The 15207-nt window shown below is 56.9% G+C and overlaps 2 protein-coding genes across 8 annotated transcripts in view; one reads left to right on the forward strand and one right to left on the reverse strand.

The window, feature by feature from the left end:
- Positions 1-1003: 1003 nt before the first annotated feature.
- Positions 1004-9571, reverse strand: Adamtsl5 (ADAMTS like 5). 7 transcript variants are annotated; one of them, XM_029542064.1, is made up of 14 exons: positions 9174-9395; positions 8942-9082; positions 8382-8450; positions 6834-7027; positions 6643-6734; positions 6369-6429; positions 6159-6267; positions 4937-5064; positions 4273-4384; positions 3645-3731; positions 3396-3559; positions 3077-3275; positions 2914-2985; positions 1004-2780 (listed from the first exon to the last, which is right to left on the reverse strand). In XM_029542064.1, the coding sequence occupies exons 4-14, from the start codon at positions 6963-6965 to the stop codon at positions 2479-2481; spliced, it is 1458 nt and encodes a 485-aa protein (XP_029397924.1). In that variant the 5' UTR covers positions 6966-7027; positions 8382-8450; positions 8942-9082; positions 9174-9395; the 3' UTR covers positions 1004-2478. The 7 variants fall into 7 exon arrangements, with proteins under 7 accessions (XP_029397924.1, XP_029397922.1, XP_029397925.1 ...); XM_029542062.1 differs by having other exon boundaries at positions 8942-9091; XM_029542065.1 differs by lacking the exons at positions 8942-9082; positions 9174-9395 and adding an exon at positions 9402-9571.
- Positions 9156-15207, forward strand: part of Plk5 (polo like kinase 5) — a 16358-nt gene continuing 10306 nt past the window's right edge. The window contains exons 1-2 of the mRNA XM_029542021.1: positions 9156-9490; positions 10075-10245. Coding sequence (XP_029397881.1) covers positions 9156-9490; positions 10075-10245 — 506 coding nt within the window. The remainder of the gene's footprint in view (positions 9491-10074; positions 10246-15207) is intronic.

Consider the following 15207-nt stretch of genomic DNA (forward strand, 5'->3'; position numbering starts at 1 on the left):
AGCACAGCACAGACCAGAGGGTCTCTGGGAGTCCGAGGCCAGCCTGGGTTACACAGCAAGTTGAAGGCCTGCAAAGACCAGCCTGGTCTATGTAGTAAGACTTTGTCTCACGAAGTCATAAATAGAAGTGAGGTTGTCAAGATGGTGGATTCCAGGGGCAACAGAGGTTCTGGGAGAGGGCACAGCCTGTGCCAAGCTCGGGCAGGAGTGTTGGGGACATGAGAGGAGGGAAGCCTGAGGGCACAGGGTCCTCAGGGCTTTAGGAGGACCGTGTATGACTCCCACCCCTGTCCCAGGTGATGGTCCCCTTGGGCATTAGAGGCAGGGTTTGTAACCTCTGCTTTGAAAATGAGGTCTGACACGTGTGACCAGGGCCATGGGGGGATGGGCTGGCTCTGAGTCAGGGTGGAGGGAAGTCCTGGGTGGGAGGGGCTCCAAAGGAAACTGACAGTAACCCCTCCCCTCAGGTCAGCCAGTGGGGAGGCCGTGAATTCTTGGAAGACCCAATGTTCAGCTCCTCACACTGGTCTGGCTCTTACAACACAGCTGAGCCTGCTGTGGGTTAGGATAAGATCTGGTCTCCAAGGTCATCGTCAGCTACATAACGAGTTAGGGTCCAGCCTGGTCTCCAAGGTCATCGTCAGCAACATAATAAGTTAGGGTCCAGCCTGGGCTGAGGGCCTTAATGGCTTTCCATCTTAATTTTCTTGTTTGCTTTTTCTTAAAGATTTATTTATTTATTATTATATATAAGTACACTGTAGCTGACTTCAGATGCACCAGAAGAGGGTGTTAGGTCTCATTACCAGTGGTTGTGAGTCACCATGTGGTTGCTGGGATTTGAACTCAGGATCTTTGGAAAAGCAGTCAGTACTCTTACCCACTGAGCCATCTTGCCAGCCCTGTTTGTTTGTTTTAAGACAAGGTTTCTCTTTATGGCCCTGGCTGTCCTATAACTCACTCTGTAAACCAGGCTGGCTTTGAACTTACAGAGATCTGCCTGCCTCTGCCTCCCACACCTGGCTTCTACCTTGTTATTTTGAGACAGGCCCTCTCTGAATTAGGAAATCATGGGTTTGGCTAAGCTGGCCGTGAGCCCCAGAGATCTTTCATGCGGCCTTTTATGCAGGTTCTGGGAATCTGACGCCAGGCATAACCCTCTGCAGTGCAGCCAGAGCCTCGGGCCTTCCTTTTATTTTGAAACGGGCGGGGGGGGGGGCAGCCTTAACTTTCCCAGGCATCCCTGAACTTGTGATGGTCCTCCTGCTTCTGCTCCCAAGTGCTGGGATCACAGGCCTGGGACAGCAAGCTGTCTTCTCGTGGTTTTTTATTTCCCCTTCAGATTTGAATCTTAACATGTCTGGGCCTCACGGGACCCCTCCAGGCTTGGGGGAGCCCAACAGCCTCACCATAGTACGACCAGCATCATGTGCCTTTCCGCCATGTTTCTGCTACTCCTCCTGCCGGGTGCATCAGGCTCAGCACAGGGACCCTGTCAGGGATGACTCTGTCCTGGGCTCTAGTGTCACGTTGGCCAGCCATTGTTGTGTGAGATTCCCAAAGCCTGCTGCCACTGGCCCCTTGTAGACCATCTCCCATACTGGGAATCCATAGCCAGCCACCAGGGGGCGCAAGGACTCCACAGATCCCTGTAGAACGGAACTACATTGTGTGGGGTTTGGGGGGAGTGCCGTAAAAGACTACCTTCGAAAGCCCGTTAGAAAGAGTGACCCCTGCTTATCCCGGCACAGTACGGCATCTCCCCTGGACTCGCTGGGTCTTTCACATACAGTCGATGCTCAGTAAATAGTCAATTGGAGAGCTAAGTTCAGCAGAAGGGTAGGGCAACTGGTAGATCACGTGACAGATTCAGGACTCAGAGGGGATAGCCTTAAGGGACACCCCACTGGGGATGATTCGCTGAGCGACTGTAGGACAGACACCCGTGATATACAGAGGCCGAAATGAACCCATAGCCTAGAGGACTGAAGAGGAGGCACATCGGTTCCTGGGTGTGCCTCAACCTCTCATACTTCCTGTGCTGGTCTGTACTGGGTGTCGGGAATGGGGGTGTGTCTGTGCAGTGCCTGCCACTCTTCTAGGGTGTCCTGGAGTCCCTATAGCTCAATAAGTGAGGGGAGAGGGATTTGTTCGTTTTCCACGTTCTTGTAAAAATTAAATAGTAGCTTGAAAAGAGACGAATAGAAGTTGTTTAGAGGAAAAGTAGCCCAGGATCTTGAAGCTCCTTAAAGTTCTCAGATATGGAGTGCACCTTTAATCCCGGCGTTCACTGCAGAGACAGAGGCAGGTGGATCACCTTAACTTCAGGGTTAGCCTGGTCTACACAGAGTTCCAGGTCAGTCAGGGCTGCGTGCACAGGAAGACCCTGGGTAAAATATATGAGCTTCCAGGTGGGAGATTTTCCTGAGTCATGGGATGCCAGAACAGGAGCCTGGTGAGGCTCCAACCCCCGGGGGTTTAGACTGGACAGCGCCGGGCAGCCAGCCGAACCCTGCTGTCCTCCGCAGGACTCCAGAGTCTAGCATAACCAGCGTGAGGCAGCAGGAGCCGATCCTGCGTGCCATCGGGGCTGACGAGTCGCCTGGCAGCCAACAGGTATTCCCGGTGTGGGGCCAGTGGTGGGCACGGACAGTGGCCTGGTGCCCACACATACTCTCGAGTACGCAGAGGCGTGCGACTTTTGTAGATGAGCAAGACCCGCACCTCGTAGCGGGTCTCCTGGGCCTGGCGGTGGCGGCCCAGCACTCGGGCCTGGAACACTGTACGACAGGGACACAGAGGGTCATATGGGCCCTCAGGGCCTATGGGTCAGCTGAGATCAAGGGTGAGGGTCAAAGTAACTATCCAGGATCACTGGGGTCAGTGGAAGGGGTCAAAGGTCGGGAGTCTCACCAAAGTCGCTGCCACAGTAGTGAAGAAGCCGGTGTGCGCGACCACGGCTGTCGGGGCATGGCCCGCAGGGGTCTACGGGGGTGGGGTGGGGAGCGTGTGTGAGTGAGACGGGCCTTGCCCTTGCCTGTTACCCCCACCGCCCCTACCGTTGTCCCTACTTCACCTGGTGGCAGGGATGCAACACGGGCAGGGATGGCCTCGGGGACTACAGGAGTCTCTGCAGGCTGTAGCTCCACCTCCCGAGGCTGAGGCTGTCGCAGGGGCCAGCCCAGGGCCTGCACCTGAGCCTGGAAGGGGCCATAGCGCTCCCGGGGCAGCCAGAACTCGAAGTGCACGCCTGGGTTGGGCTCCCGCAGCAGCACCTGGAGCGGGAGGGCGCACGAGAGCTGGTGGCCCAACCTCCCCTCAGCACCGTGCTTCCCCAGCTAACTGACCTCAGTGTCCTGCCTGTACCCCGCCCCGAACTGTCCACACCGGCCCACCTGTAACAACAGCTCCTGGGAGGTGGGGCCGGTCGCCTGCAGAGTCTCCTCCGGGCCGGCACTGCGGGTGTAAACCACGCGGGTGCCCGCGGCCTCGTAGGTGCCAGGCGGGCTGAGCACCCCATCACCGTTGAGCACGTAGTGCCCGCCGCGGGTCACCAGCGCTGCAAAGAATCAAATCAGCCTGTGATCACGAAAACCTCCTGTCCCCAAGCCCAAGCCTCAGTTTCCCCAGGGGCCCCGAGGTACCCAGGTGGTTGTGGCTGCGCTGTGCTACGCGGATGTGCCTGGCGCCCTCGGGGATCAAAGTCACGTTCCAGTAGCCGGCGAAGGCACCTGAGGCAGGCGGAGGGTTGCGGTGTAGCGCGGCAGGATTTTCTGGGATGCGCTGGTGTGTGCAGGGGTGCGTTGTTGTGGGATGAACTGGGACGCACTGGGGTACACAGGCTAAGTGTGCTCTGGAGTACGCAGAGCAGGGATACTCTGGGGTACACAGGCGAGGGACGCTCTGGGGTACGCAGGGGAGGGATACTCTGGGGTACACAGACGAGGGACGCTCTGGGATGCGCAGGGGAGGGATGCTCTGGGGCTCGCAGCGGCGAGGTACACTTTGGGTGCGATAATGTGCTCAGGGACCGATAGCTGCGGATAAATGAGATGATACTGAGGGGAGGCAGGGAAGGAGTTAAAAGCGCATCTATTCGAGGGAGGGTGGGACGCTCTGTGACAGGCCAATCAGGAGAAGGGCTCGAGGAGCCGGGCCTTAGCCTGCCCAATCAACAAGAGCCTTGGCTCCCAGGAGCCAAACTTGTTAAAGGGACACCCCTCTCCACTGTGTTTCTCAAGCGCTGGCGGTGAGGCAGAATGGGGCAGTCACCGGCGTCGCGGAACACGCGCTGCACAAACAGGCAAGAGTCGTTAGCGCCACCACAGAGGCCGCAGCGGTCCTCGAGGGTGCCGGAGCCCAGTATCCCGTCACAGCCTGCGCTCTGCGGGGGACACTGGGTCAGAACCAGCGGGGCATGAGAGGGCGGGGCTGTGGGAGGGGCGGGGCTAAGAAACAAGGTTTGGTAGGTGGGTGGGACTGGAGGGATTACGTGGGAGGGACCTAGTGAGAACGAGGCACTCGAGCAGACTCTAGTGACAAGGCTTTTTGGTGGGCGTGCCCTGGAGGTAGGCAGAGCCTGAATATTAAGGTGGGATTTGAAAGGAGCAAGGGTCTATAGGGTGTGCAAAGACTGGAAAAATTGGTATGCTGTGCCTGGAGAAAAGACTGAGAGAAGCCACGAGTAGCGTGAGACTGGAAGGGTGGGTGGAGCCTGGAGCCAGTTGGGCGGGGCCCTGAAGGAGGATCCAGAGAGAAGTCCCAGTGAGGTTTGGGACCTGAACCTGAACGGTGGGTGGGTGGGTGGGTGGAGTGTAGTTTTTAGGGGTGGGGGGACCGATGTAGTTGCCCTGAGACAGTTTGGAGTGGGGCCGTACGTTAAGGCGGAGTCTGCAGGGAAATGGGACGTGAGAGGGCAGGGTCAATGGGTCCTCACCAGACAGCGGCCTGCCACGCAGAGACCCTGGGTCCCCGGGGTGCAGGGGGTGCCATCCAGCACGCGGCCAAAGCTGTGGTAGAAGGCGTGGCCTTCAGCTAGGCAGTTGAGGTCACACACATTGGGCGCTGAGGGCGGGAGGGGTGGTGAGTCTGGGGCTTCCATCCCATCGCCAGTCTCTACACCCCAGGTCATTGCAGCTCAGGCTCAGTCTAAACCCCTACGGGCGCCAACACTTCCCAGGCCCTACTTCTCGCTTTTTTCCTCTGGGCTCTGCCCTCTTCATGGCCCACCTCTACCCTCCTTTCTCCAGGCCGTGTGCTTGTTTGGTTTCTTTCTTTTTTTGAGACAGAGTCCGAGAACGGACAGGCTGTCCGAGAACCATGTAGACCGGGCTGGCCACGTGCCTCTGCCTCTACGGTGCTGGTATTAAAGTCGTAAGCCACCACACCAGCCCAAACATTTCCCTACACCCTGAGTCTTCCGTCTCCTTTCCTCCTCGCTCCGTTTCTCCACTCTATCTCTTCCAAGTCGCCTTCTCTCTAGGCCTGACCCTCTCAGGCCACACCCTCATTCTCCTCCATCCAGGCCCCGCCCCTCCCTGGCCCCACCCTTCTCCCTCCAGGCTCCGCCCTCCCACTTAGGCCCAAATAAACTAGCCCCAGAGCCTGACTGTACCACTGGCCTGCAGTGTACCTCAGTTTCCCCTGCCTGTCAGTTGAGACCCGCAGGTACACAGCCATTATCTGAGCCACCTAGCAGCAGGCTGGCTGGCAGACCCTGCTGGGGACAAGGCCAACCTAGTGGAACTCTGTGGAGGTGGGATGGGGCAAAAAGAAAGGAGGCCCAGAGCTGATGGAATGTTGTGTGTTCTAGGCTGGTCTTATCTGTCCCCACCACGCTGGCGACTGAAGCTGCCTGTCTCCCTTCAATCTGGAGGCGTGCTGCCCCGGGCACCCAGTTATATAAGCTGCTATTTTCAGCTTCGTGCGACAACATTTCCTGTTAGTGGGATCAGTTTGAAAACTGTTGGCCTCTGGATAAAACTCTCTGTCAATCCTCAGCCTGGAGTTTGACCCTGTGCAAAAGGGACCGTGTCCTTCCTTCACCAACTCCTACATATGCTTTAAAACCCCATTCCAGTGCCCGCCCCTCCGAGTATTTCTTAACTCCTCTCAAGACTCTCTTTTTCCTTTTAACCCCAGTAGATCTGGCTACTCACCCCCGTAGAAGGGCACCCACTGGTAGGTTTTCTGGGTATCCAGGACGGGGTGGCCATTGTAAAGAGAACACTGCAGGTCTCGGAATGGTGTGGCCCCTGGAGGGCAGTCCTGGGCGAAGATATAGGTGGATAAACCGGGCAAACCAACAAAGGGTATTTGAGGTGGGCAAAACCAAGCCAGAGGGATTCAGGGCAGATGAGAGGCCCTACCGGCAGCTGGCACACCCGGTATTCAAGGCTGTCGCCCCAGCAAAGTTCCTCCCCGGGAAGTCTGCAAAAACCAGGGTGGTCTGAGTGTAGCAGGAACCCTCACACGGCCTCTCAGGGACCCCTTTCCATCACCCGCCAGGCCACCCTCCGCCCCCACCAGCCCCACCCGCATTCCAGCTGGCTCCTTAAGATTAAAGGGCACAGTGCATGTGTAGGCAGGCAGAGGGCGCGGCCGGGCGTGCAGCGGAGGGGAGGGGAGGGGCTCCCGGGTTACCGGACGCAGTGGCGTCTGCGCACTGAGACGCCCCGACCACAGGAGCTGGAACACCTGCTCCAAGACCCCCAGGGCGTCCACTCTCCCGGACCCTACTTGATGGCAGAGAGGAGGGTCAGCCAGGAGGAGAGTTAGAGTTCCCTACCTCATTCCCATTCCCATGCGCTTTCTGGGATCCTTCACTCCCTTACCTGGGCGGCACCCCTCAAATCACAGCTCAGGAGAAGCCACAGCAAGACCGGAAGAAGCGGGAAGAAGCGGGGTCTGAGGAAGCACAGGGTTCCCAAGAGGCGGTGAACAGCAGGGTCAGGGTGAACTGCCATCTCAGCCGTGGCTGGCTGTGTGACGTTCGATGGTAGCCAAACCTCTCTGGGTCCTCTTGTCTCTAAAAACAAATGGAGGTAGCAGCAGCGTCGCGCATCTCCAGAAAGCCATGAGGGAGTTATAGGCTCAGGTCAGACAGGGTGTGGAACTAGGAACTGTATGTATTGTTATTTGGTTTTAAAATTAATGATATTTGTAGAAGGGCACGCTCCTTTAATCCAGCACTTGGGAGACAGGCAGATCTGAGTTCGAGGCCAGCCTGGTCTACAGAGTGAATTTCAGGACAGCCAGGGCTACACAGAGAAGCCCTGCCTTGGAAACAGCATACATATACATGCATATGCACATGCATGCATGCACACACACACACACACATGTGCACGCACGTGCACACACACACACACACACGTGCACGCACATGCACACAGGGCAGTGCAGGAAGATGCCAGCAGCACTGACGCCCTTCGATGAGCTGAGCTACAGCTGCTCACAACCTGGCTTGGGTGCTTGGAACCAACTGTGGGTTCTCTTCAAGAGCAAGGTAAGATCCTGAGCCCTGAGCATCTCTCCACCTCCTCCTGTGCTTATTTGAGAAACTTTCTCACTATGCAACCTAGGCTGACTCCAAACTCCCTATGTGGCCCAGGCTGGTCGCTAACTCACAGAGACCCGCCTGCCTCTGCCTCCCAGGTGCTGGGATTAAAGACTTGCACACTTGCACACGTGCCTTGGTTATTTCTTTTGTTCTTGTTTAATTATAATTATTTCTAGTAGTCCAGGCTGGTCTTAAACTTCCTGAGTAGCTAAGGATAACCTTGAACTCGTGACCTTCCTGCCTCCCCTACTAGTTCCTGGGACAGTTGTCACTTTGCTGTCATTTGCTCTAGGACAGGCTTCCTTTTTTCTTTTGAGATGGGGGTCTTGATCTTTGTAGCTCAGGCTAGGCTCAAACTCTGAAAAGTCCTCTTCTCTCAGCCTCCTGGGACAAAGTTGCCAGTCCTGGACTGCTACACACCCACTGGAATCAGCTCTTACTATAGACAGTGTGTTCTTTTATAATGCACACAGTAGGTGCCTAATGCCTAAAGAAAGGACTCCTTTAAGGACAGTGTTTAGGTGGCTGCAAGTTTAGTCATCCCTTTCGTCTACCTTCCTGGGAGACCAGGAAACAACCATTTTGTTTCTCCAGGCCTCAGTTTCCCCATCTGTGCAGTGAAAACCCGTGGAATCCCTGAGTCTCTGAGACCCTGTAGAGGGACTACTAATGGAGGTTCACCCAGAAACTCAGGGTAGAATGGGTGTCCCCCTCCCAGCTGTATCCCAGCCTCTAGGGACCGCTGTGCTCCCAGATACCCCATAGCCTAAGAGACCCCCTCCCCACCCCCATCCCCGTGGCAGGCGTGGGGAAGGCTGACCTGGCCTCCTACCAACACGTGGGTCATGGTCTCATCTGCCAGGGGTGCGGGCTGTGGTACCTAGAGGGTCTGCGGACAAGAGGGGGCAGGGTGGGGCTGAGTGGAGGCCTCAGTTTCCCCAACTGTAGAGACCAAATGAAGTCATTCTCAGCCGACGCCCTCCTCGTGATCCCAGCCTGGTAAGACCAGCCAGGAGGGAAGGGAACCAAGATGAAGTGAGTCCCTTCTGGGCCCCGGGCCAGGCTCTCTGAAGGGCACACGGGCTCTCAAAGATCTGCAGCCCACAAGGTCCAGGTACCTGAAAAAGGGGTAAGGAAGGCCAAGGTACCCTGGCCCGGCTGGAACCAGGGTCTCTCTGGCTGTCAGCCAATCTGATGCCCTTTAGGACACTTTGGGACCGAGATGGCTGTAAGTTGGAAACCCACGGGAACTGCTTCAAGACACTCGCCGGACCCCTCCCTCCGTCTGCGGGCCCAAAGAATAGGCTGTCCCGGGAAGGAAGGAAGAAGGAGGCTGGGGAAGGGCCATCCCATAACCCCCTTCGTGCGGGGGGCTCCTACCCATGTCTGTCAATGCCCTCTCCCGAGCACTGCATCCCTCTCCCGCATTGGTGCACCAGTCACTGGGGTGTCGGTCTCCTGAGTTTCAGTCCCATCCCGTAGGAAGTGCGACCCACAAACTCACCACCATCCTAGGGATCGCTGCTTTCGCTCCGAGCAGGGAAAGAAATCTCAATCTCATCCCAGCCGCCACACCGGGTGGAATAGTGGCAGGATGCGAAGAGGGACTTACCAGCTGCTCAGAGCCCAAGGCAATGCGTCCAAGTTTCCCCGGGACGACTCGGGGACTGGCGGAAGCGGCGGGGCCCCAAAGTGCGGGACTGCGAACTCGGTCGATCCCTCCCACCCGGGCCTCCTAGGCGCGCCCAGGCTGGGGTCACCTAGGGCGCAGGCCAAGGGCGCCCTCGTGCGGCGGGAGAGGGCGCACGCTTTGGGCCTGGAGCTGCGGCAGGGGGCTGACCTACTGCTCCTGACAGCGCAGCTCAGTGGCCCAGCGTTGGTCCTGGTATCCTGGGTGCCAGTGACCTTGGGAAGTGCAGCTGCGGGGAGGTGCGCGGGGGTGACTGGACTGCTATTCCGGGCGCCGAGCTCAGGGCCAGGGAATGTGCCTAGCGCTGGGGCTTGGGGTGGGATAGTCCCTGTCAGGGCGCCCTCCCACCCTCAGTACCCCGTCCTGCTCCGCAGCACCCCGCAGCCAGCCAGCCTCGTCCCCATCACCCGCTCAGGCCAGGCTCCTAGCTCTGTCCCAACAATTCTAGGGACCCCAACCCAGGTCTCCATCATCCCTGCAACCGGGACTTCCCACCCTGTCCCTGTTACCCCCAATTAGACCTCTCCACTCTGGTCTACATCATCTCCCAGTTAGACCTCCCTGTCTTGGTTCGCATCTCCCCCCCCCCAACCAGACTCCTCACCCGAGTCCCCGGCATCCCCTCACGAGGCCCCGCGAGCCCGCTGGGGGCGGAGGGACCCTCCCTGCCGCACATTCCCAGGCGCTGCCGTCACCAATGCTCCACCCTGTCCCGCCCTCTAGGCCTGAACACCAGAGCTGCTTCTCTCCACTGGTTTTGGCCTCAAGCCCTCCGCCTCAGTTTCCCCATCTCCGGCACTCTGCCAGCCTCTTGACACCCCAGCCCCATCGCCTTCGTGGCGTCCCCCGGCAGCAGGGCAGAAGGCCGCCACACTGCGATGATCAGTGCTGTGCGGGCCATGCTGTTCCTGGGCGCTGAACTCGCCTCCTCTAGGAAGCCCACCTGGCTGACCTCTGGCTCAGACCGCTTTCCTCACAGGGCACAGTGCCTGCTGTATGCACTCCCTGAAAAGCAGACTGCCTGCAGTATTTACTCCGTGCAGGGGAGAGTGTTTGCTGAATACACCTGCTTCAGGGAGGTCCTCTGGACAGGGCTCGGCATGGGACAGCCGCTGGAAACATCTCAGAGTATGACCACTCTGTGACATTATGCAAGCCACTGTGTGCACATAGCTACAGCCCAGAAGCCAAGCCCAATGCAGGGAGGTGGCCATGCTGGGCCATGACTCCGATTTCTGATACCCATCATCCTGTTAAAGAAAAGATGCTAAGGCCAGGCATCGGCTGTGAGGAGAACCCCTACAGAACATGTAACCACTAAAGGGGCCAGAGGGAAGGATGGCCTAGCCAGGGTCAACGCAAGAATGAGGGACAATTCCGACGTCCTGCTGTGAATGGAAGGGACCTCAGCAAGGCAAAGATGAGGACCGTGTTGGGGAGAGAGGCCCGTGCAGCAGGTGTTCTGTTCTGGTATACAGTAGGCATGCACTCTGCATGGAGGATATACAGCAGACACAGACTTACAGGAGAAGATACACAACAGATATACTCTCCAGGGAGGGCACATAGTAGGCACTGAAGGGGACTATACATTAGGTGCCCTGTCCTTCATGATACACGTGTGCAGGAAACACTATGTCTGGCAGAGCGAGCATACAGCTCACAATATATACAATAGGTGCATATATCCAATAGGCCCTCTCCCTTGCAGGGATAGTATACAGTAGGCACTTTGCTGTGCAACCACTGCCTATAGTAGACACTATGCCCTGAAGAGTGTGTCCAGTGGACATGGCTCTTTCCCCCGAGGCCCTACAGCAGACTATCGCAGTGAAGCAGCACCCGTCAAAAGCTGAGGTCTACAAGGAGGTCATAGAGCGGGCACTGTGTCATACAGGAGCGTATACAGAAGGTGGTATGCTCTGCAGGGTGTGCACACAGCAGGCACTGTGCTGCACCTCCCTGCAGTTCCGACTCAGTCCAGCAGAGGATGCACCAGGGCTCCAGAGCTCCGCTAAGTTTGCTCAGGACAGTGCAGCCTGCTGGGGACAGCTCTGGTCCACACCCACTCCCAGACGGTCCCCACCCTCGGAGCGCCTTCTAGGACCCATTCGCCTCTGCCAGGACGGGATCAGGGGCAGGGGACAGAGTTTAGTGGGGCTCTTGGCTATCTGTAAAGCCAGGGGTCTGGGCTTACAAACCAAATGGCCAACAGCTTGACTTAGGTACTTAAACATTTAACAAGTGGGTGTGGCCATACGCACTTGTCATCCCAGCACTGGCTAAGCAGAGGTAGGAGGATTGGAGTTTGAGGTTATCCCCAGCTGCATAGGATGTTTGAGCCAACCTAGGCTACATGAAACTGTGTGTCAGAAAAACAATACTGGGCACTCGGGAGGCAGAGGCAAGCAGATTTCTGAGTTCGAGGCCAGCCTGGTCTCCAAAGTGAGTTCTAGGACAGCCTGGGCTATACAGAGAAACCCTGTCTCAGAAAGAAAGAAAGAAAGAAAGAAAGAAAGAAAGAAAGAAAGAAAGAAAGAAAGAAAGAAAGAAGAAAAACAATACTGGGTGCCGCGTCTTATTTGGCCCAAGCATCACCGAGCATGGACAGAGCCTGGGTGTTGTTCCCAGCACAGAGATTGATACACACCTGACACCCCAGAATGGGGGAGGGTGGAGGCAGGAGGATCAGAAGTTCAAAGTCATCACTAGCTACTAGTTCCAGGCTGGCCTGAACTCCAGAGCGAGGGTCTCCAAAGTGGGGACAGGAGGCTGTCAGGCCTGTTCACAGGAGAGCCTCGTGGTGCCCGTGCAGCCCTTGGGGCGCTCCTGAAATCCCAGAGGCCACGCGAGCCCTAACATGTTCCCTTCTGCCTGCCAAGGACACTGGGGTCCTGTCACCACTATCCAGACTCTAACCTCCCCGGGGCTCCCATCTGCCACATGGCACAGGGATAGGGGCAGAATCGAACCCACGCTGTCGTGGGAGCGCACGAGTGGAGAAAAGGTTTTGGTTTGGATATTCCTGGTGGCTGACCCAGAGCTCCTGGGACCTGCTACATAGTCGATCCCAAAACTGCAGAAGAGAGAGGAGAAAGAAGGGCAGGTCTGAGGCTGGAGTTCTCACACCAAGCTAGATCGCTCTTTACTTTGGCAACATTGTGTGTGTGTGTGTGTGTGTGTGTGTGTCCCTGTCGTGTGCACGCGTGGGATCCTGGGATCCTCTCCTCTCTCCCTACCCAGTGCTGGAGTTACAGCTGTGCACCCCATCCCCCCTTTAATTTTATTTAAGACAGGGTTTCTCTGTGTAGCCCTGGCTGCTCTGAATCAAGCTCTGTAGACCAGACTGGCCTCAGACTCACAGAGATCCTCCTGCCTCTGCCTCCCGAGTGCTGGGGTTAAAGGTCTGCACCACCACTGCCCACCCAGCTCCCACGCATATTTTTGAGGCAAGGTCTCAAGTAGCCCAGGTTGGATTTGAGACCCTCACCCTAAACCCTGAATTGTCCTGATTCTACCTACTGAGTTTTGGGATGACAGGTATATGTCACCGTGCCTGGATCACTCTCCACTCCCCCCCCCCCACGTCTGCTGACACTGCCATTAGCAAAAAGACACACGCAGACAAAAACGGATCGCTCCTGCAGAAACCTGGCCAGTTCCAATGGCCACACAGCACCCTGCTTAGCGGTCGAAGAATGTCCCCGCTCAAAGGTCAATGCCATGTCCCTCCAGAGGAAGATAAGGGGAGGGGCCTGGGCTTCGGGGGAGGGGCCTTGCTGCAGAAGTCCCACCTTCTGGGCAGTGGCATTCAGGACGTAGGTCCTCTGAGGACATCAGCTCCGTCAGCAGGAACATGGGCGACTCAGGGAATAGCACAAGGACCAAGCAAACCTGAACCAGCAGGAAGAACCCACTCTGGGGACAAACAAGGACTCAATAAGATCAGAATACAAGGGTGACTCCTGCCTGCACCTTCTCAGCGCTACCACCACCCAGCTAGGAATTATGTCCTTGATCCTCCAGCTGTAGCATGTGCCACAGAGCCTCACCCCTGTTTGTGGCAGCATGGTATTCCAGCGTGTGGGTGAGGCACACTGTGTCCATCATCCATCCATCCAGTGGATATTGGCTGTCCTAGAGAGAGTACTCTGAAAATGCTACTCTGTGTGCCAAGGTCCAGGGGCGGGATAGGCTCACTGTGGGCATGGGAAGTCGCGAGAAGAACAAGGAGAGGGGAGGGGCGGCTGTGTGAGGGACACAGGAGCTTCACTCCACCTGAGCCTGGAGGGTGCCACAGCGTGGAAACCTTTGAGCTTCCTGGCTGTTCTGAGATGGACTCAGCTTACATCCTGGGCAGAGGCTCTGGCCAGTGAGTCCGGGCTCGGGGTGACGTGTTCCCGGGCTCCTTTCTGGCTGTGAATCCTGCCCAGTTCTCAGGGCTCTCATTTGGGTTTGGGTGTCAGTGGCCCAACCCCCTGAGGGCCAACCAACTTCTGTCTGATTCTGCAGATAGGCTCTGCCCAGAACCCTTCCCTTTGGCTCTGCATCTGAGAGGCTCAGAGCAGAGATAGGGGAGGATGTGAGTGGCTCCTGCCACCCACCCCCACTGCTGCTGCGAAAGTCACCTACCTTCCTGGGCAGTCAGCACACTGGAGGGGTCCCTCCCACACACACTCCTGCTGGGTCACATTGCCCAGGTCCTGGAGTATCTGAGGTGTTCAGGCGGTCACTTCCCTCCTCGTGCCTGGGACTCCAAGTCTCTGGGGACATTTTGTGAGTGGCTGAGAGCTCACGGGTGCAGATGTGTGGAGCCCAGATAGGGATCATGTGTCTGGGAGGCCTGGGCCACCTCCTAAGGAGTCTCGGGGCCTCTCGGGAGTCTCAGCAGCCAGGCAGTCACCCCTCCACCTGCAGCAGGTATTTTGAGCAAAGCTTCCCGAGACTTCTCCAGAGAAATCTGCTGAGTCTTAAGAGTTATCTCAGGTCAGCGGGAGAGCAGAGATGGAAGATGGAAGGGCTGAGCATGGGGCCACAGCAGTTTGGGGTGTTGGGGGTGGGCAGTCAGGCTGAAGGTCATGCCTAAGGCCAGGGTCCGTGGGGGCTCAGCGACTGTGACTGACATAAAGCCGGCCAGTGTTTGCCAGGTGTGATGGCACATGCCTGCCATCCGGAGGCAGAGACAGGAGGGTTAGGAGTTCAAGGCCAGCCTGTGGTATATGAGCATTTCTTACTTTTTGGTGTGTGGCTCAGCAGCTTGAAGCTCACCCACACGCTTGTGCGGTTCTCTCCACCATTTATCTCCATCCTGAAGCTCCACTGCCATTCGATATGAACTCTCACCAACTCCCAACTTCCAGCACCAGAGACCCATTTCCAGTCTCTGGATTGGCCTGTCATGGCGTTCTAAACTGTGTGGCCTTTTGCATCTAGGTCTCTTACTGAGCCTTAAAGGCCTTCAATGATGTGGGTGTCAAAAATAGCGTTCCTGCTCATGGCTGCATGATATTCCGGTACGTGGGTAGGCCTCACCGTGTGTCCATCATCCGTTTGTAGGCACAGATATCTCTACCTGCTGGCTGCTGTGGACCTCTCTGTGTCTCTATCCATCTTTCCCCCCCACCTCTCTCTCTTTCTCTCTCTCTCTTTCTCCTTCTTTCTTTCCTTCCTTCCTTCCTTCCTTCCTTCCTTCCTTCCTTCCTTTCTTCCTTCCTTTCTTCCTTCCTTCTTTTCTCCCTTGAGTTTTTGAGATAGGGGTCTCAACACAGAGTGACACCACTGTGTCCCCAAGGCTGGGGAGTGGAATGTCCCTCCTCAGCAGGGCACAGGCTGACAGAAGGCCATTTATTTTGCTCCTCAGTGCAGTCTCAGCCAGAAGCCCCAGAAGCAGCCAGTGGGGAGAGAGAGAGAGAGAGAGAGAGAGAGAGAGAGAGAGAGAGAGAGAGAGAGAGAGAGC

The sequence above is a fragment of the Mus pahari genome, chromosome 9 (genome assembly GCF_900095145.1).
Source record: "Mus pahari chromosome 9, PAHARI_EIJ_v1.1, whole genome shotgun sequence".
In the NCBI taxonomy this organism is placed as follows: Eukaryota; Metazoa; Chordata; class Mammalia; order Rodentia; family Muridae; genus Mus; species Mus pahari.